We start from the raw sequence: 20,661 nt of genomic DNA on the forward strand, positions 1-20,661 counted from the left end.
TAAGGACATAAGCAAAAGGCTTTGGAGTCAGGATCCTTGCAGATCTTGAAAGGCAAAACTTCTCACACTTCTGACTATAGAAGTAAGAGAGTTGGTTCTATAAAGGTAACCATATTCTTAATAGATCAGACTAATGAGAGACCTCTCTATTTAACATCTTGTGACTCCAAGGTATCCAGTTAATCATCATCATTTCTCATCAAGAGCTACACTTGAGAACACTGTGCTTGAAGAACTTTGCCAATGAATTTCCCCTCCTGGACATCCCTGGCTAGTCTGGACCACCAACAGCAACTGCTCCCTCGCTTCTTCCAACTCAGCTCAAATTGCTGCTGGTGTCTCAATGGCAGCTGCTGCCTATTCACAGGAAGTCCAACATTGTGCATCCTGCCTGTGTCTCAGGAGAGAGTTTGTCAGTGTCAAATTAATATATTTGTAAAATTGATAATCATGTGTCACTATCTGATATTTGTGACCATGGAACATAAATTGATAAAATCCCAAAATTTTAATCATGAGTTAAATCTTTAGCTCACATCTAGAAATCTTTAGAAATATGCTCTTTTAAAATACTTAAGTTTATTTTAAAAACTTTGCCTCATTTTGCATTTATATTACAAGAGGAGACTGCTTCCCTCCTGAAAATCTTATAAATCTTTGCCTGACTTACAATTTTATTATATTTCATTGCTATATGTTTACCTTTTTCTCTCTTCTTCTCCTTTGATTGTCATCTATGTGCCTCAGTAAGGGAATGTGCCCTCGGGACCATGCTTGCCCAGAGATGAATACCCTCTATATTTATTTAGTATTTAGTCATATACATATACATAAATATGTATATATGTATATGATATTTAGTATTGGTCCATCACTGAATATACGAATTTTAGGGCCACAGGGGGATTATAAGAAGAAATCTAATTAAGTAATTTTCATCACTTAAGGATTCCACTATAATAGTTTGATAAAGCTGCAACTGTGTGGTTGAAACAAGATATAATGGTAATAAGAATAGTATAAGGGCCTCTGAAATGATGAAAGTGCTTGTCTACTTCCCCTGTTTTCACTTTCCATACACTCTAGAGAATATGTAAAGAGGAAACTGGGACCCTAGTCCTACACCATCATAACCAAATGGCCCTAGAAGGGAAAGGAGAAAGATGAAAGGTGACTCAGATATATCCCACCTTACTAGAATGCATTAACCATTCAGCAAAATGTTCCCCGAATAACTTCAAACATGTTCTGATTATTTTCCCTGTTAATGACTCCCGGTAAGCAATTGTTCAAAGCCCATAGAACCCATTGTCATCTGGACATATGATGTCCCATGTCACATTCTTGATGTGGTATGCAGACTTCAGACTCTGTATTTTGTGCCCACAAAATAAAGTCAGCTCTTTGGCTCAGGATGGTGGCACTTCTCGTACAATGAATATTTGGGCATCTTTGTTTTAGCCCTGATCTTTTTGGGAAGGGTTTCACCTTATTCCCATGACAGATAATGATTGCCATTGCTTTTAGATAGCTACCATTCATCACTTTAAGAAAGGTTTCATTCCAATGTTCTCAAATGTATTTATAAGAAATAGCTGCTCTCTCTCACACCAAAATCCTTTCCACCTTTCAAAGCTTCTAGCTTACAGCCTCTATTATTAATATTACCATCAATCCCTTCTTTATTTTTATAACATACTGACAAAGTTCTTTGGAGTTTCAAGAATCATCTCCCCCTGTACCACAATTTAATTTTATTGAGTGTCTTTTGATTTCTCTTTCCTTTTTACCTTTTTTATGATTCTCATTAGTCGTGTATTTGAGAGTCAAAATTTCCTTTCAGCTCTGGGCTTTTCAACAGGAATGTTTGAAAGCCCTCTATTTCATTGAATATCAATTTTTCTTTTCTAAAGAATTATGCTCATTTTTACAGGTTAAGTAATTCTTGGTTGAAGTCCTAGCTCCTTTGCCTTCTGGAATATCATATTCCTTGTCCTCTGAACATTTAATTTGGAAACTGCTAGATTTTATTATCCTACTTAGCCCTCTATCATATTTTATATGCTGGGAGCTTAAATATTTTGTCTATGACCTGGGAGTTCTGGAATTTGGCTACAAAGTGCCTGGGAGTTGTCCTTTTAGGATCTCTTTCAGAAGGTGATTGCTATATTCTTTCCATTTCTCGTTTGTCCTCTAGTTTTAGAATATGAAACATTTTCCTTGATTATTTTTAAATTTTTTCTTTATTTTATTTCAGTAATAAATGTATACGTAGTTTTCCCAAAGTTACATGATTCACATTGTCTCCCTCCCTTATTTCCTCTCCCCTCCAAGAGTTGAAAAGCCATTCCACTGGGTTATAAATGCATTATCACTCAAAACCTATTTCTATATTATTCAGATTTGTAAGATAGTCATCTTATAAAATATCCCCAAATAAATAAGTGATAAATCCTATGCTTTCATCTGCATTTATACTCCAAAAGTTCTTTCTCTAGATGTGGACAGGATTCTTTTTCTTAAGTCCCTCAGAATTATCCTGGATCATTGTATTGCTGTTAGTAGCAAAGTCTATTACATTTGGTCATCCCACAATGTTTCAGTTACTGTGTATAATCTTCTGGTTCTGCTTATGTCACTCCACATCAGTTTGTGGAGGTCTTTTCAGTTCTTTCTGAAATCATCTAGTTCATCATTGCTTATACCAAAATAGTATTCCATCACTGACATATACCACAATTTGTTCAGCCATTTCCCAAAGGAGGGACATCCCCTCAGTTTCCAATTCTTTGCTGCCACAAAAAGCACAATTATAAACATTTTTGTACAAACAAGTCCATTCCAAATTTTTTATCTTTTTGGGATACAGACTCAGTAGTAGTATTGCTGGATCAAAAGGCAGGCATTCTTTTGAAGTCCTTTAGACATAATTCCAAATTGCCTTTCAGATCAATTCACAACTCCACCAGCAATGAATTAGTATTTCAACTTTGCCACATCCCCTTCAACATTCATCACATTCCTTTACTGACATATTGACCCAAGTTTGCTATGTGTAAGGTAGTACCTCAGAGCTCTTTTGATTTGCATTTCTCAATTCAAGAGTGATTTAGAACTTTTCTTTATATAATTATTGATTGTTTATATTTCTTCATCTGAATCTGCCTATTCATATCCCTTTTCCATTTGTCAATTGGGGAGTGACTTGGTTTCTTATAAAGTTTGCTTAGTTCTTTACATATGTGAGAAATGTGACCTTTATCAGAGAAGTGTGTTATTAAATTTTTTCCCACTTTGTTATTTCCCTTCTAATCTTGTTTGCATTGGCTTTGTTTGTATAAAATGTTTTAAATTTAAAATAGTCAAAATTATTCATTTTACATCTTGTAATGTTCTTTATCTCTTGTTTGGTCTTAAATTCTTCCTTTCTCCATGAATCTTACAGGTAAATTATTCTCTGTACACCGAATTTGCTTATAATATCACTCTATATGTTTAAGTTATACACCCATTTTGAATGTATCTTGGTATAGAATGTAAGATATTGGTCTAATCTTAATTTCTGCCATGTTCTTTTCTAATTTCCCCAATAGTTGCTGACAAATAATGTACTTTTGTCCCACATGCTAGGATTTTTGGGTTTATCAAACAGTAGATTGATAATTTACTCCTAATCTATTCCATTGATCTTCTATCTCTTAGTCAATACCAGACCTGGTACTACTACGCAACCACCCATCACATGCTTTTTTTGTTAGTTCCCTTGATGTTTTTGATCTTTTTTTCTTCCAGATGAATTATGTAATAATTTTTTCTAATTTATATAAAAGAGTTTTTGGTAGTCTATTTGGCATGACAATGAATAAGTAAATGAATTTAGGTAGGATTATCAATTTCATTATATTATCTTGGCCTACCCATGAGCAATTAATGTTTTTCCAGTTATTTAGATCTAGTTTTATTAGTGTGAAAAGTGTTTCATAATTGTGTTCATATAATTCCTTTGCTTGTCTTTGCAGATAGATTCCTAAATATTTTATATTTTCTAGAATGATTTTAAATGGACTTTCTCTTTCTAAATCTTGCTGCTGGCCTTTGTTGGTAATATATAGAAACAATGATGACTTATGTAGGTTTATTTTGTATCCTGCAACTTTGATAAAATTATTAATTACTTCCACTAGCTTTTTAGTTGATTTTCTAGGATCCTCTAAGTACATATCATATCATCTGCAAAGAGGGTGAGAAGTGGATCTCACGGACACTGCCCTGTGGGCAGTGCTAGACTGTGCTTAGACCCTGTGAAGAGGGGACAGGACAAGAGGTCACTTATGAAAGCCATGGAATTCTTCGGCTTGGGTCAGGTCTTGTGGGGGAGTCTTATGGAGACAGTCTTGTGGAGATTGTCTTCTGTGGATTGTCTTCTGAAAATAGTCTTCAAGGGAACTTCGCTGGAGACTTTTGCTGGAGTACTATTTATTATTCCCATTTTATACAAGAAGAAATTCAGGCTAAGAAAGGTTCATTGTCCCCAGAGCAAAGAGCTAAGTGTCTGAAATAGGATTCCAACTTGAGTCTTTTTGACCCCAAGTTCAGTGATTTATACAGTATCTCACTTAACTGCTCACACCTTCTCTTTGGATTTCAATGCATTTTCACTCCAATTATCTCATTTCATCAATACCATGACCTTGACTCTTCACCTCTGTGTACATACCATCTTCTCACCTAAAAAGGGGGATAATAATAGAATATCCTGCCTCAGAATGATTGTGAGGATTAAATTAGATGATATTTATAAAGTCTTTAGCATAGGGCCTGGCACATAGTAAACATTTAAGAAATACATATTTTATTCCCTTCTTCTTATCCTTCCCCTATTCAGAGTTTCAGCTCTGTGTGATTCTCCCTTAATCCCTTTCCATCCTAACAGGAGGAGAACAGAGAGGTTAGACCTGAAGATTCATCCATTAAGAAACATTTATTAAGTGTCCACTCTGTATGAGACATAGTGCTAAACTCTGGGAATATAAACATGAAAAAGAAAGTCCCTTGGCCTCAAGGAGTTGGTAGTCTAGTAGAAGAAGACCATGCAATAGGGAAAACTGAAAATTGGGGGGTGAGAAGGGAAAGTATCTAATGGGGAGGGGGGGTGGGAATAAATGGAAATAGAAAGGTCCAAAGGAATGCAATTGGGTAGGAAATGAAGTGATGGCTAGCCTAGGTGCCCTTCTAAAATGGAAATTTGAATCTAATAATCAAGGAGTTCTCAGGGGGAGAAGGTAATGATGGGGTGAGAGTATCAAAGTTGGTGTGATTTTGCCTGATGATGAGGTTAAAGGTAGTATAATGGAGAGATGTAAATGACACAGTTGATTAGGAAATGACAAGATGCTGACCTGGGCACTGACCTTAAATGGAGGCTAGAGGAGGATCTCTCCACTTGGCACTGAAGTCAGCATTGCTTTCTCTGCAAATTCTTGATGAACACATCCTTTTACCAACTCTACTCCCAAATGAAGTACTAAGTGTATAGAGCCTTTACTTCAATGGCAGCAAGATTAAGTATCTCTAAATCAGCAGAGGGCAGGCCAAAGAATATATTGGGCTCTTTGAACACTTTCCCCCAAACCTGGGAACTGTTCTCTTCCAGAAGACTGGCTCTTATGGAACTCATCTTTTTACCAGGGAATTAGAGAGTTACAACTGCCAGCCTTAGAGACCCTCCCCAAGTAGTAGATCCTTTAATATAATTTCACTAACATTTATGTTGAGCTTTCTTTTCCCTGCAGAGAAGCAACTAGCAAGGAAAAACTAAAGTTATGGAAGTCTTTGAGGGCATTCTCTTGCCGGTAGCAATTTATTCTAAAGAAAGCCTGCAATTTGCTAGAAAATTCCAATTCCAAGACACAGATATCTTCCTGGTTTCCTACCCCAAATCAGGTAACAGATATTTAACCATCAAGTTTAAATTAATATTCCTAACATATCTCTATCTCCTTCCTCCTTGACCACTCATCTCCAGAAATCAATGTGGTTCTTCCCACAGATACATTATAGAGAATCATATTTGAGTAACTAATTAAATGAAATGGGATGTTCTTTGAACAGAGAGGACTCTGATTCAATCCTTTCTAGAAAAAGAGAGAGGAATTCCCTCTTCAAGGGGCTTAACTCATCAGATAGAGAATTGCCAAGTGGGCCTTTATCTACATTGAGGATTCTCTTAGTTAAATTTCTGGTCTTCACCTAATGAAAGGCCCATTTGCTGTTCTCCTGACCTGGAGTATCAGTGCTACCTTGAAAGTATAGGACTCAATGGGACACTGGGTTCAGGACTCTGGGCAGCTGGAGGCAGCAAACACAATAGAGAAATTGCTTCATGGAGGAAGAAATAGGGATATATTGAAGGCCAACTTTGCCTCCATTTGAATTGTACTTGAGGTCAAGCAATGGAGGTGGTGGTCATTAACTCCTGGGGAATGAGAAATGAGTGAAACTGTGGCCTTCAAAACCATAACTCTTTCCTTTCTTTACCAGGTACAACCTGGATGCAGCATATTCTGAGCCTTATGCTCAACAAGGAGGACTTCCAGAACCAAAATAGTATACCTACCTATATTCGGGTTCCCTTTGTCGAAATCTCAAGCTTTAAGATAGAGTGGGACAAAATGCTTGCACCACGCCTCTTTGCTAGTCACCTCCCTGCCAACTTTTTCATCAATAACTTGAAGAACTCCAAGACTCGAGTAAGTGAAAATGAACTCAGAAACCTCATTGGAGGGGGCAGCTGGGTAGCTCAAAGGATTGAGAGTCAGGCCTACAGATGGGAAGTCCTAGGTTCAGGTCTGGACTCAGACACTTCCCAGCTGTGTGACCCTCTGCAAGTCACTTAACCCACATTGCCTCCCCTTACCACTCTTCTGCCTTGGATACAATACAAAGTATTGGCTCCAAGACAGAAGGAAAGGGTTTATTATTTTTTTAAAAAAAGAGGCAAGACAGGCAGGTAACAGGTTAAGTAGAGATAAAGATAGAACAGGAAAAACAAAAACAAAAGAAAGAAAAGAGGGTCATTGAAGCATTTTTAACCCTTACATTCTGTCTTACTAGTCACTATAAAACAGAAGAAGGGCTAAGCGAATACAGAAAGTGTCTGAGGGGAAGTTTGAATTCATATCTTCTTGACTGCAGGCCTGTCTCTCTATCAATTGTGCCACCTAACTGCCCCTGAAGCATCTCTTTTTTTTAAATGCCCAGAAGAGATCAAGAGAAAAACCAAGAAGAAGCAGGGAGCAACAGGACAGTTTGGAAAGCTACTTGTTGAATTTATTATATTCTTAAAAGGAAAAACAAGTTCTATGCAGTTGAGGCCAGTAGTTTCATGCATGATCCACTTTTTCTGTGCTCTTATGTATGTGGAAATGCTCATTTATTTGGTGTTTATTAAATTCAGAAAAATACATGCATATGCCTATACATATACAAAATATACACACATGTATGATATATACACATATAGTTTATGTTTGTGTATAATTTTTTTAAAGAAAGTGGTTGATCCTAGAGGATAGAGGGAGCCAACCCAGCATCCATAGGTCCAGGCTGCAAGGAGCCAGAGTTAGATTACTCTACATATGTTAGGAGTGGGAGCTTACAGTCAAGATGGAGGAAAACAACATGTAAGTGGAATATAACAAGATTGTTGAAAGGAAACAATATGGTAGAACGAATGGAACATTAGACTAGGAATCAGAAAGACATGGGTTCAGATCCTATTGCTGACATGTGCTGTGTATCTTGGGTAAGTCACTTAAACTTTTCTATCCCTCTGTTTCTCCATCTGTAAAATGAGAGGTTGGTATTCAGTTGCCTCTATGATCCCCATCTGGCTTTAAAACTGATTCTTTGGTAGCCTGAAGAAAGGCACAAGGTGATTTTCAGGACTAAAACCAGCAATCAGCAGAAAAGAGTGAATGACTAGTGGTATACCTTCCACAAATACAACATTTTCTTTGCCAAGTAAGAAGCGTCAGCACCCAAGATTCTATTCTGACTTTTAGTCCTTGGTGTATATCATCTCTCCTGCCCTCAGGAGTCGGTAGTAGCAAAATGTTTTCAAAATGGAAGAATACCATGTGCAGGCTTGAGATCCCAATCACGTATTTTTCTTAAACCTTCACCTTCCATTTCAGCATCAATACTAAGTATTGGATCCAAGGCAGAAGAGCTGTAAAAGCTATTCAAATGGGGTTAAATGACTTACCCAGGGTCACAGAGTTGGAAAGTGTCTGAGGCCATATTTGAATTTAGGACCTTCTGACTCCAGGCCTGGTGTTCTATCCACTGAACCACCTAGCTCACCTCTGGCTAATTATTAATTATATAATATTAATTATAAACTCACATTGTCTCAATCAGGTAGTCAAGGCTTGAAGTCTTGGTTAAGCCAATGTTGTGCTAAGAAGCCAAAGCACCTGGATTCAAATTCCCTCTCTGACATTTATACTCTTGTCCAAGTCATTTAACCTTTACCACAGTTTCTTAATCTGCAAAATGAAGGGATAGAACTAAGTGGCCTCTTAGGTCTCATTCTAGCATCCTTTGAAATGATGTGCCTCAGACCACAACTTCAAAAGTAATGGTGCAGTGGACAGAGCAAGTCTCCTCTCACTTGACTTCCTAAATATTCCTCATGCACAGATCTGATCACATCACTTTCCTGTTCAATAAACTCCTTATTTTCTTATTTTATTTATTTGTTATGTTATATTATATTTTCTCTTATATTTATATGATAATATCTTGATATATTTACATATTTATCCCCTCATCTCCAAAAACAAATATTAAATCCTCTACTTGGCTTTTAAAGTCTTTCACAACATGGCTCCTTCCTATCTGTCCTGGCTTCTTCCATCATACTCTTCTCCAAGAACTCTACATTTCAACTCTGCTGACCTCCTTATTGTTCCCACTCTTCAGGAATCTCTTCCTTTTCATTGGCCATCATGCAGGTCTGGAATACTCCACCTCCTAGTTTTCCCAGCTCTCTTCAAACTCATCTCAATCAATCAATAAACATTCATTAAACACCTATTATGTACAAAACACTGTACTAAGTCCTGGAAATACAAAAAAAGGCAATAGAGAGTCTCTCTAGAAGCTTATAGTCTAATGGAGGAAACAACATGCAAACAAATATATACAAAAGAAATATATACAAAATATATAATATACATGTGTAAATAAATAAAGATCAAATATACGTATATATGTATGTATATGTAAATACATACAAAACAAGCTACATACAGGATAAATAGGAAATAAATACTAGAGAGAAGGCACAAAAATTAAGAGAGGTTGTGGAAAGGTTAATGTAGGAAGTTGGAAGTCACTTGGGACTTAAAAGAAGGCAAGGAGGTCAGTATTCAGAGCTGAGGAAGGAAATCATTCTAGACATGGAGAATAGCAATGGAGAATGCCCAGAGCAAGAAGACAGAGTGTCTTGTTTGTACAATAGCTAGGAGGCCAGTGTCACTACATGGAAGAATATATAGTGGGAATAAGGTACTGTTGGACGTTGATACACGAGCACCTTAAGTCACGAGCAATTTGAGATATAGGCAGTCATGATCAGGATTTTTTGCTTTAAGTTACAACATGACTAATGAATCACAAGATTCTGTAACCCTCCACTAGATAGCCTGCCAAATGTTTGGTTTCACAAGTTACATGAGGTTGTCTTGTTTACTTCAGGGTTTATCTGGCCCTGCTCCAAACCACAATTAATTAGAGAAATAAAAATTGAAACATTAAATTAAATTAAATTAAAACATGCCAATTGTATTGTTTTAATAATTTTTAAATTAAATTTTCAATAACATCAATATGATTAATGGTAGGTTGAACTCACAGTTGTTTAAAGACCTTTTTTCACTTTTGGGTAAGCACTGAATTAGATTGATGGTTTTGACTAGCTAGGAAAGTTTGACCTGCAAATTTAGTTTGCAAGCAGGAGTTGAATAGATGGATTGTACTTCTGCATATAACTCAGAATCATTGCTTTCTACTAGTAGTCTGAATGTTATTTTCCTTAGATTGCATTCTAAAATCCTTTGTGATTTTCATAAAATATATATCTCAGTATTTAACCAGTTGATAGGATTCACTGGTGGGATCGATTTGTCTCTTTTTCTGTCTTTTAGATTTCTACATTCCCTTTCTCATGGCCAGTGAGAAATGGAAGGAGAAATGTTTGGCAGATGAGTTTATTTGACTTTTGCCTTAATGAGAGCATAGAAGAAGATTTCTTTTAATCAACTAAATTATCTTAGAGTTTAGGAGACTCAGAAATCCATAAAAAAATGTTGTTTTCTAAATTTCCCGAATGGCCTCTATCTCCTTCATTCTTCGGAAACGAATGGGAAAGAGAGAGAGAGAGGTTTATTTTTCCCAAAATGTAACCCTCCTTTTGTGAATACAGACAAACGACATATAGACAGAACAGACATATTACAAAACATAGAACATAAACTGATAACACAGACAATATATCTGGGGTGTTTCATGCATACTCTGACAACACAGAACATAAAATTAGGGACTATATTTCTTTTCATTCTGGCATAAAGATCAATTGTTACAAATTATAGGTGCACTACTAAAGAATTGTGTGGGAAAAAAGGAGACTCATTAATAATGAAGGAATTGTCTGGGATAATCTGTGACAGGCTTTTTTACATTTTAAGAGTTGGTCAGAAAAATTTAGAAAAGTTCTAAATTACTTTTCATGCTCTAACAGATTTCCTAAAACAAACACACTTTTCTTCTACACTTTTAAAGTTTCATCTAACCTGTAGTAAGATTTGCAGGGTGGTTTCAACTATATCTCCTAGAAATTTGTTGGAAGTCATTAAGACTTTAAAAATGTTCTGTGGTTATTACTAATGGCTGTGGGTAGGACTGGTTTTTCTGGATTAAAAAAAAATGTGGAGTTGCTAGCCACTTCTGGAAGGGGGGATTAAGGAAAAACTTTTGGTCATTTTGAATTTGCCATTTCTGAGAGACTGCCTTATCTATGAGTAGTTTTAAATCTCCATTCTTTAGATAGAGAAAAATACCTAGGAGGGGGAGGGGACATTGGTGGTTGTTTAACCTAATGGGAGAGTACCATCCTCTAACACAGCCTCACCTTTAGGGGAAAGTCTCTCTTTGATAGACAAGCTAGAAAAAGTCTGTGTGAGATGAGTAGCCTCATGGGCAAGGTCTAAAGCATTCCTAAATAAAGTCCAAAAAGAAAAGGTTTCTACTGGAATCTGTTTCCCTCCATGTTCAGAATAATAAGATTGTAAATCAAAGCCAATTTTTTTCCTATGTCTCTAAATCTATTCTTCTCTCATCAGGAAACCACAGGCTACAAACTTGAATAAAAACCAAAAACTTAGTTAACTGCTGTTTGCTTAGTTTACACCCAAGTCACATATTTATTTTGATCTTATCTTGATCAGTGGTATAAGATACTGACCTACATCTAGTTGCTGCCAAATTGCTTTTCAGTATTTGAGAAGTGAGGTCTTATTTAGAGAGACATAAAAAAATGTTGCACCATTATGATAATGTGTATTATTCTCCATCTTCTTTATCCCTGTATAGAATCTTGTACCCAGAGACAGCAAAGGGACCCCAATAATCTCCTTCTGAGTAGTTGTTTGACACTCCTTACTGTTACAATCAAAAATGATAAAGACTGATATAATAAGAGAAATTAGTATTTTAATTAAAGCCATGGCCACGTTGGTAAAATATATATAAGACCACGCCTGCCCAGCTTTTATGATTTACCGCCAGAGCCCATCCTCTCCGCGTGTCAGTCAGCTCCTCAGGAAGATCAAGAGGCATTCTTTTGGCCATCCTCTGAATTTAAACTGCCCCCTGCGTGGGGACCTTTGACGTCCCCACGCCCTAAGACCCATTGGAATCATAGGTAATGTAGTCTCAAAGTCTCCCACATGTCCATAGGGAGTCTGCTAGACACTTCCCTGAATTTAAAACAAACATTACCATCTGTGACTGAACATTATGGAATCCTTTGGTGCTGCTTCAGCTGCATCCAAAGTCTGTTGCCATGATTGGGCATGCCCTGATGTACTGTGCTCTATTTCCACCTGGTTACACCCTCATGCTGGCCTTCTAAGTTGCTTTCAGCTGAAAAATTACTTCACCTTGTCTTTTTTATGGGTTATGGTGCTCCAGAATTTGTTTTAAGGATTTCTATCACAGCTTTTGGGAGGATAATTTGATAGAAACCAGAGAGGTCCTAAAACTTTCTTCACCATCTTGACTCTGTTCCTACAAACTATGGATTTTGAAAGGGAAAAGTTTCATCTTAAGATTGAAACTACAAAGTATTTCTTCTCTCCTTTCACATGAAACACACACAAACCTTCTGTTTAAGCTAAGAAAGTTGCTAACTATAGAGATGCTAGACGTTTCACTTAAGTAAACACACAGTCCGGTAGTCATCTACCCCTCATTTCTTTAACCCAACTTGAATTGTCAATAGGTCGGATTTTTTTCTTTTTAAACTGTCTATTCACATACCTTGACCAAAGATAAATTATGGAATGTCCTATCATTATTAATAATGTGATAATTGTGGAATGACTCTTATTTCTTATATATCTGAATCAGTTCCTTACATATCTTGGAAAGGAGACTGTTATCAGAGAAATATACTGTAAAGATTTTTTTTTGACCCATTCATTGTTTAGGATAGGATTATTTCATTTTCAATTCATTTTTAATCTTTCTTTTCTGCTGCCTTTTGTTGAGTGTAATTTTTATTGCACTATGATCTGAAATGTATGCATATAATATTTCTACTTTTCTACATTTGAGTGTGAGGATTTTATGTCCTACTATGTGGTCAGTTTTTATGAATGTAAGAGGAAAATTTAAGTATTTTATAGATATGTATTTAAAGTGTGGCCTCCAGGAATCCACAATTCAGGTTGATTCCATAATTAAATCAGACCTAAGTCAGCATCTGGTTAAGGCACTTTATTTACAATCAGGAAGGTAAAGGTATAGGAATAAAGAAAAAGGGGGAGGCTAGTCCAGGCCTGCAGAGAAGGTTAAAAGGCTAAATAAATTAGGCTGCAAGCCTCAAGGCCTAGCAACCAGCTAGGCTAGTGCCTATTTAAGGCAGAGTTTGGAAGCGGCCCAGCTAGGCCAAGGAAGTCAGCCTAACTTACCCACGTGACAATACAGAGTAGAAGCTGTCTGTGGTCTCAGGAGCTCCTTCAGCACCAAGTTCAAGGTGGGAACTGCCTCCACAGGAAGTAACCAACATACTTAAAGAGATAGGGTCTCTCGTCACTCCCTGTGGGTCCACCTCTAATTCAAGTGGACAAATGGCAGGCTCTACACTGATTTTGGACTGCCCAAAAGGCAGTCCCCTGTTCCTGATTTGTTACTTATTGTCACGTGTGGGTAATTCGTCTCCCCTCCCCACTAAGGAAGGTGAGGATAACGTCATTTCTATGCCTAGGATGAGTAGGGTTTTGACTATGAATCGGCAGATATTAATTACATTTACATATGAAGGTGCATATTCCTTTCTTTTCCCATTCATTTTCCTACATAAGTCTATCATATCCAACCTTTCCAAAGTTTTATTTATCTCCTAAACTTCTTTCTTGTTTATTTTCTGGTTGGATTTATGTACTTCTGGGAGGGGAGGGTCATGGTCCCCCACTAATATCTTCTATCTATTTCTTTCTATAACTCATGTAACATTTCCTTTAGAAATATGGATGCAATGCCATTTGGTACATAGATGTTTAAAATTGATACTGTTTCTTTGTATATGGTGCCTTTTATCATGATGTAATTTCCTCCCTTCTCTCTTGATTAGATCTGTTTTTACTTTAGTTTCCTGTGAGATTATGATTGCTACCATGGATTTTTATTTTTACTTTAACTGAGGCATAGTAGCTTCTGCTATAGCCTCTTACTTATGTGTTGTGTCTTCCTGTTTTCAATGTGTTTTGTAGAGACAGCTTATAGTGGGATAATGGTTTTTAATTCACTCCTCTCTCCTTTTCCATTTTATGGGTGAGTTCATCCCACTCATATTCACAGTTATGATTACTAATTTTGTTTCCCTCCCTATTATTTTTCCCCACTTAGTATTCTTTCTCTCTCTTTAGCCTTTCTCTGTTCACAGATGATTTACAAAAAATAATAAACACGTACATGTCATCTTAGAAGCACTATTGTGTATTGGTTCTGAGGCAGAAGAGTGGTAAGGGATAGGCAATGGGGGTTAGGTAACTTGTGCAGGATTAAACAGGTAGGAAGTTTCTGAGACCAGATCTGAACCCAGTACCTCTCAGCTCTTGGCCTGGCTCTCAATCCACTGAGCCACCTAGTTGCTCCCTTCACAGATGTTTGTTTTCAATGACCTCCCCATCCCAATTCACACTCCTTAGGGCCCTCTTTCATTATTCTCCCTACCCTCCTAGTCTCTACAGGGTAATATAAGTTTCTTTAGCCACTTGAGTGTGGGTGTTACTCCCATTTTAATCTAGTTCCAATGAAAGTAAGGTTCAAACTTAGCCACTTGCACTCCAATCTTCACTGTATTTGCCTCTTATGTGCCTCTTTTTTAAACTGTAATGTAGGGGCTGGCTGCCATGCAGGAGTAGTGTAAAGGATGGAATTAGGCCAGCTCCCCAGGGCTCTAGGCTGGAGTAGAGAGTGGAATATGCACCAGGGTCCTGAACCCAAACAGGCAGAGAGATGGTTGAAACTCACTCACTAGCAAAGCCTAGCCACTTTAAGCTCAGGATTCTAAGGCCCAGCCCTGAGAAATGAAAGTAATCTTATTGGACAATAGGAGAGGTCAAGCAGGAAGGAGGTTGGCACTTCCTGGATCTAACTGCTTAATGGAGTTTGCCAGCTGTAGCCTATAGAATGTTCAGACAAGTGACAGTTTACTTGGCCTTTGGTTAAGGTAAGGCAATGACTTCAAGATCTTTAAACTAATAAGTTGAAGGGGTTTATTGGTGATAAATTGAATTAGGTAAGAGGGTTTGGTAAGTGGGTAAGGTGAGCTAAGATCTTGAGATGACTAACTTCAATTAACTACTCTGAGAAATATAGAAGGTCTTCTTAAGGTGCAAAAGAAAAGAGTGCCTTAGGGGCACACTTAACTCTAAAACTCTTGGTTGCTGACCCAGGGCTATGAAGCCCTGGGCCAGTTGAGGATAGAAATAAACTCTTGTTTCCTATAATGGTTGTTGTGTTTGCCAATGAACTGTTGGTATTTGAATAGCAATGGTAGTTGTGCCTACCTGCCTAAGGAAATCTAAACCCAAACCACCCTGGGGCCCAGTCCCACATTCCTCCTCCCTCTCCCTCAGTTTAGCCCAGAAGAAGAAGTAGAAGTGAACTCCCATCAGGGGTCTGAGATCCTTCTTTTATACCCTCACTTCAAACTGCCATCCTGGCACCCACCTGGGTCTCATGCAAGGTTCTATGTTCTAAATGGTGTTGTGAGGTAGATTAATAAATTATTATTTGGGAGACTTAGCAGGCAGGGCTGAAGAATTCTAAATGGAATGGGGAAGCAGGAAGTGTGCTTCTCTTTCTGGGATAGACTCCATGGTGGTTGGGGACAAGTTTTAATTGAACCTGGGGAGACCTCAGAGGAAGTGGAGTTTGAACACTGATTTCCTGGGATCCAGAAGGAAGGCTGTCATCTGCTTGTGGGAGATTTTTGGTTGAGACTATTAAACCTAACCTGTGTTGCTGTTTAACTTGGGCTAGGTTAGCTCCCAGATCTACCCACCTGAAAGAGTACTAGCTGAAGACCTGGGAAAGCTGTACCATTGCTGGATTTTGACAGGACTCAGCAGTGAGGATGACGCTTTCCATCCTGATCTCCATTGTGCCCTGCCCTGCTATAGTTTTAGCTTAGAGTAGATAAGTCCATCCCTATCTCTGAGGCTTGCCCATAGACTGGTAGAATAGAAACCCCTTCTCCCTTCTTTAGACGATAGTTTCCTTAAATTAAACTTGTTTATAAGCCCTCTTGTCATTTACTTTCTCGTTTCACAGATTCCCTGTCTAGGTGTAGCAGGGTGACAGTTATGACCTAACTGTCACTTCTGTCAACTGTCATTTCCCCAAACAGCTAACCCCAGTTTCCCTGGCTTGTTTGGTCCCAGACTATTGTCCATTCCTGTCTTCTACTCACCCTTCTGAACCCAGATAAATATTTAAGTAAACTCCCCCTGGTTTTCCCCATAGGAATGGGCAACTGCCAGCTTGCACCCATGAAATCATGGTTGCAAGATTTTATACACTGCAATATGCCCATTGTCTTTAAGGAATCTGCGCCTTGCAGCATTTCTGCATTCTTATTTAACTAAAACTACACTAAAATTCTATGCTAACACTGAACTAAGACTAACTAAGACTTATTCCCCTTAACTATTGCCAAAACAAAAAGGGTTCTATCTCCTGTTCCTTAGCTACTTCTTTTCTGAGCTAAGCTAAGACAGGTAACAGGGGGGGAAATTAAAGGAAAGAAATGGGATTTGAGTATCACAAAATTTTGAACAGAGGTTAAACATTGTAACAAAACAACACATTCAAATCATAACTATTGCCTAGTACAACATACAGTACTTAAACTCTAAAATATGAAACTTTCTATCTCCATGAACTAAGATCAAAGTAACAACTAAAAATAAATTCCTAGCAACCTTCTAAAGAGCTATGCAAACTCACTAAAGATTAATAATGTTATTATGTTAATAACCTCAAACCTATGTTAGAAGGTTAGTGTGTTAAAATAATTCTAACAGTATTTAAGCTAAACCAGTTAAATTAAGCTATTTTAAGCTAAGTACACTGTTTTTTTTTAATTCTTTCCTAAACTTCAACAATCTAACTATTCTGTCCCTATGTGTTAGTACAGACTACTAAAGGTTAATGAATAGGACATTTGCATATATACAATGCTTTGAAAATATAAGGTGTTTGAGCTAGAAAGTGTCTGAACCAATGTAAGAGAAAAATCTCTAAGCAATGGGCAAACAACTCTTTCGCTCTTATGTGTGTATGTGTTACTACGTGCATATGTACATGTGAAGTTTAAGAAATGTTTTAAGTGTTGAATAATGACTTAGCCTTGTGGTGAAATGTTACATACTTGCCCCTTTAGAACTCTTCTGCTAAAAGCTATGTGGTGTTGGATGGAATTCTAAATGCTTGAGTGCAGTGAGAATTCTGTGACCATGTGAAGTATACCCTTCAAACCTAAGGATCCATCGCTGATCTGATGAACTCCTCTTCATGACACTGTTGCATAACTCAAACCGGTTATGTAAGCAGGTCAAAGGTTGGTTGTGTAGTCCACGATGGTGATGTCCTTGTGATAATCTGTGAAGTCTGTAGTGTCTCAGCTGTGCTGTTAGATGTTACCACACACACCTGTCAACTTCAGCTGGAACTATTGTGCAATTGTGTTGACTTGGGTTACAACATTTTTGTGTGTCCATAAAAAATTCTTGATTGTTTTTCTTCTTTTCTTCAAAGATTCACATAAAGTCAAATAATCCATTTATAATGATGTTATTACTTGATTAATCATCGATGTCACTATCCAGGTCTGGAAGTGATTGAACTTCTGATAGTAGATCTTCCAAAATAGCTTTATCTTCTGTTTGGTGATGTAACATTATTATGTCTCCTCACTCTTGTTCTAAACTAGGTTGATTTAAAGACTGCTGAATAGAGATGGTTTGATTTATTGGCTGCTTTCCTGTCATTGATCGAACTTTAGGCTGCTGTACTGTTACTGAATGGTCTTTCTGTTGCTGCATTGTGACTGGGTCTTCTTGTTGAGGCATATCTTTAGCTGACTTGACATGTGTGACATGGAACCATGGATCCCTCCCCTTAATTTTGATTGCACTAGTGGTTACTAGAATTATTTGGGATGGTCCAAGCCACTTAGGGTCCAATACAGATTTTCTATTGAAATTTCTGATGTATACATAAAAACCTGGTTGGAAGTTGTGCCAATTAAAACCAAAGGGTACTCTTTGTTGTATTAAAGCCAACCTGTGGAGTTGATTCAAGAGTTCTTTAAGCAACTTAATATACTCATAGAGTTTTCATTCCATACCAAGATGTGATAGGTTATGGATATTCTGAGGTGACTTCCCATGCCATGGTGGTTGTCCATACAGCATCTCAAATGGTGATAAATGAGTAACGCTGTTGGGCTGGCATCTAAGATGGAATAATGCCAAAGGTAATGCATCTGGCCATTTTAAATGCGATTCAGCACAAATCATTGAGACCAAAATCTTCAGAGATCTATTCATATGTTCAACTTGGCCACTGGACTGTGGTTGGTATACCAAGTGTAAATGTTGCTTTCTCCCTAGGGTTTTGTATATGTTGGTAAAAATACACTGTGCAAAGGGTGAACCACTGTCAGACGCAATTTGTAGCAGTATAGAGAACCTTGGAATTAGTTCCCTTAGCAGGATCTTCACTACAAAAGCTGTTGTATTGGGTCTGGCTGGGAAAGCTTCTGGCCACTTCCTAAAACTGTCAATGATTACTAATGCATACCTGTGGGTATTGTTATATAATTGATTTGTATGCATTTAAAATATGTACAGGCTAGTTGTTTGCCTCCTAAGCTATGGTCTTTGGTAATACCTTGGTTGTATTGCATACAAATTCTTCACCTCTGGCAAACTTTCATTGCAACTCCCATAATTCCTCTTGCATTCCAATATCTCTGTATGGAATCATCCAATCCCAGAGTCCCATAATGCCCGTTCTGATGTAGAGCATTGCAAAAGGTATAATACAGGGATTTTGGCAAAATAGGTTTTCCATTTGCTGCAAGCCAAACTCTATTACCTAAGTATGCACCAAGATGTTTCTTCCAATCCTTCACTTCCTTTGGAGAGTAGGCATTTTTCAGATCAACTTCTTCTACCAAAGACAAGTTCAGGGCTGAAATTGGTCCATACCTCACCTCAAATTTGGCTATAATGTCTGCCCTTCTATTCCTTGATTCTATTGGACCTTGAATTTTACTATGGCCTTTGAAATGATTTACAGAAACTTGGGATGGCAATTGGAGTGTCTGCACTAGCTCATTTGTTATATTGCCATATGCAGTCTGCTTGCCACTGGATGTTATAAAGCCATGGTTTTTCCAGAGTTCCCCAGAATGATGCACTACTCGAAAAGAATACTTAGAGTCATAAAAATATTCACTCTCTTATTCTTAGCTAATTGGAGAGTATGAGTCAATCCCAGTATCTCTGCTCCTTGAGCACTCATTGTAGATGGAAGAGATGAGTATTAAAGGGTTTCAGTGGCTGAGACTGAAACTGTCTGACTGAAGAGCCTGGGAAAGTGGGTTATCTCTATCTACAAGTTCATCTAGCAAGTCAAGAAGCACAGGTTGAAGAAAAGAATGTTTTCTCCTCCCCCCATTCTCTTAATTACCTTATGTTGATTCTCTTGAGTTCTGCGTTTGGGCAGCAAACTCTCTTTTTAAATCCAGTTTTTTTCTTGATGAATGTTTGGAAGTCCTCAATTTTATTGAATGACCATACTTTCCCCTTCAATAATATAGTTAGTTTTGCTGGAAAGTTGATTCTTGGTTGTAGACCCAGTTCTCTTGCTTTCCAGAATATTGTGTTCCATGCCTTCTGGTCCTTCAATGTAGATGCAGCCAGATCCCGTGTTATCCTAACTGTGGTTCCCTGATATCTGAATGACTTCTTTTTAGCAGTTTGTAATATGTTTTCCTTGGTCTGGTAGTTTTTGATTTTGGCTATAATATTCCTGGAAGTTGTGGATTAAATGTAGGAGGTGATCTGTGGATTCTTTCAATTTCCACTTTTTCCTCTTGTTTGAGAACTTCAGGGCAATTTTCTCTGATAATTTCTTGTAAGATGCTACCTAAACTTTTTCCTATTATCATGATGTTCAGGTAAACCAATAATTCTTAAGTTGTCTCTTCTAGGTCTGCTCTCCAGATCTTTGGCTGAATCAATGAGGTGTTTCATATTCTCCTCAAATTTTTCATTTTTTAAATTTTGTTTAATATATTCTTGCTGTCTTGTGAAGTCATTTGCTTCTAGTTGTTGAGTTCTTTTTTTTAAAGGCTGAATTTCATCCCTGACTTTTTGGTCATCCTTCTCCTTCTGGTCTGATTTTTTTGTAGACCATCTTTTGTCTTCTTTGTTTCATTTTCAAACTGTTCTATTCTGGCTTTTAACACTTTATTTTCTTGTTTTATTTCATGTATTTCTTTTTTCAAATTGTCTTCAGCCTCTCTAGCCTCTTTTGATTGCTTTTTGAGTTCCTGAAGTTCTTGAGTTAATTGAATTTTGAGATCTTCCAAAGCCTATATCCAGTTTGCTGGAACTATTTCCTCTTCTTCTATTTCTATTTCATCTGCTCTCTTTTCAATTCCTTGAAAGAAGCTGTCAATTGTCATTTCTTTTCTCTTTTTCTGTTGCTTACTCATATTTTTTCTTTCCTTGTTCTGCTAATTTGAGCAGATGTATTTAATGATCTTTGATGAAAGATCTTCCCCCAGCTGGC

General features: G+C 37.4%; 1 protein-coding gene across 1 annotated transcript in view; it reads left to right on the forward strand.

Annotated features, from left to right (window-relative positions):
* Positions 1-20,661, forward strand: part of LOC123233235 (sulfotransferase 2A1-like) — a 72,493-nt gene that overhangs the window by 40,495 nt on the left and 11,337 nt on the right. The window contains exons 2-3 of the mRNA XM_044659385.1: positions 5,805-5,943; positions 6,541-6,749. Of these exons, the coding sequence (XP_044515320.1) occupies positions 5,805-5,943; positions 6,541-6,749 (348 nt within the window). The remainder of the gene's footprint in view (positions 1-5,804; positions 5,944-6,540; positions 6,750-20,661) is intronic.

This window comes from Gracilinanus agilis, chromosome 2 (assembly GCF_016433145.1).
Source record: "Gracilinanus agilis isolate LMUSP501 chromosome 2, AgileGrace, whole genome shotgun sequence".
NCBI lineage: Eukaryota > Metazoa > Chordata > Mammalia > Didelphimorphia > Didelphidae > Gracilinanus > Gracilinanus agilis.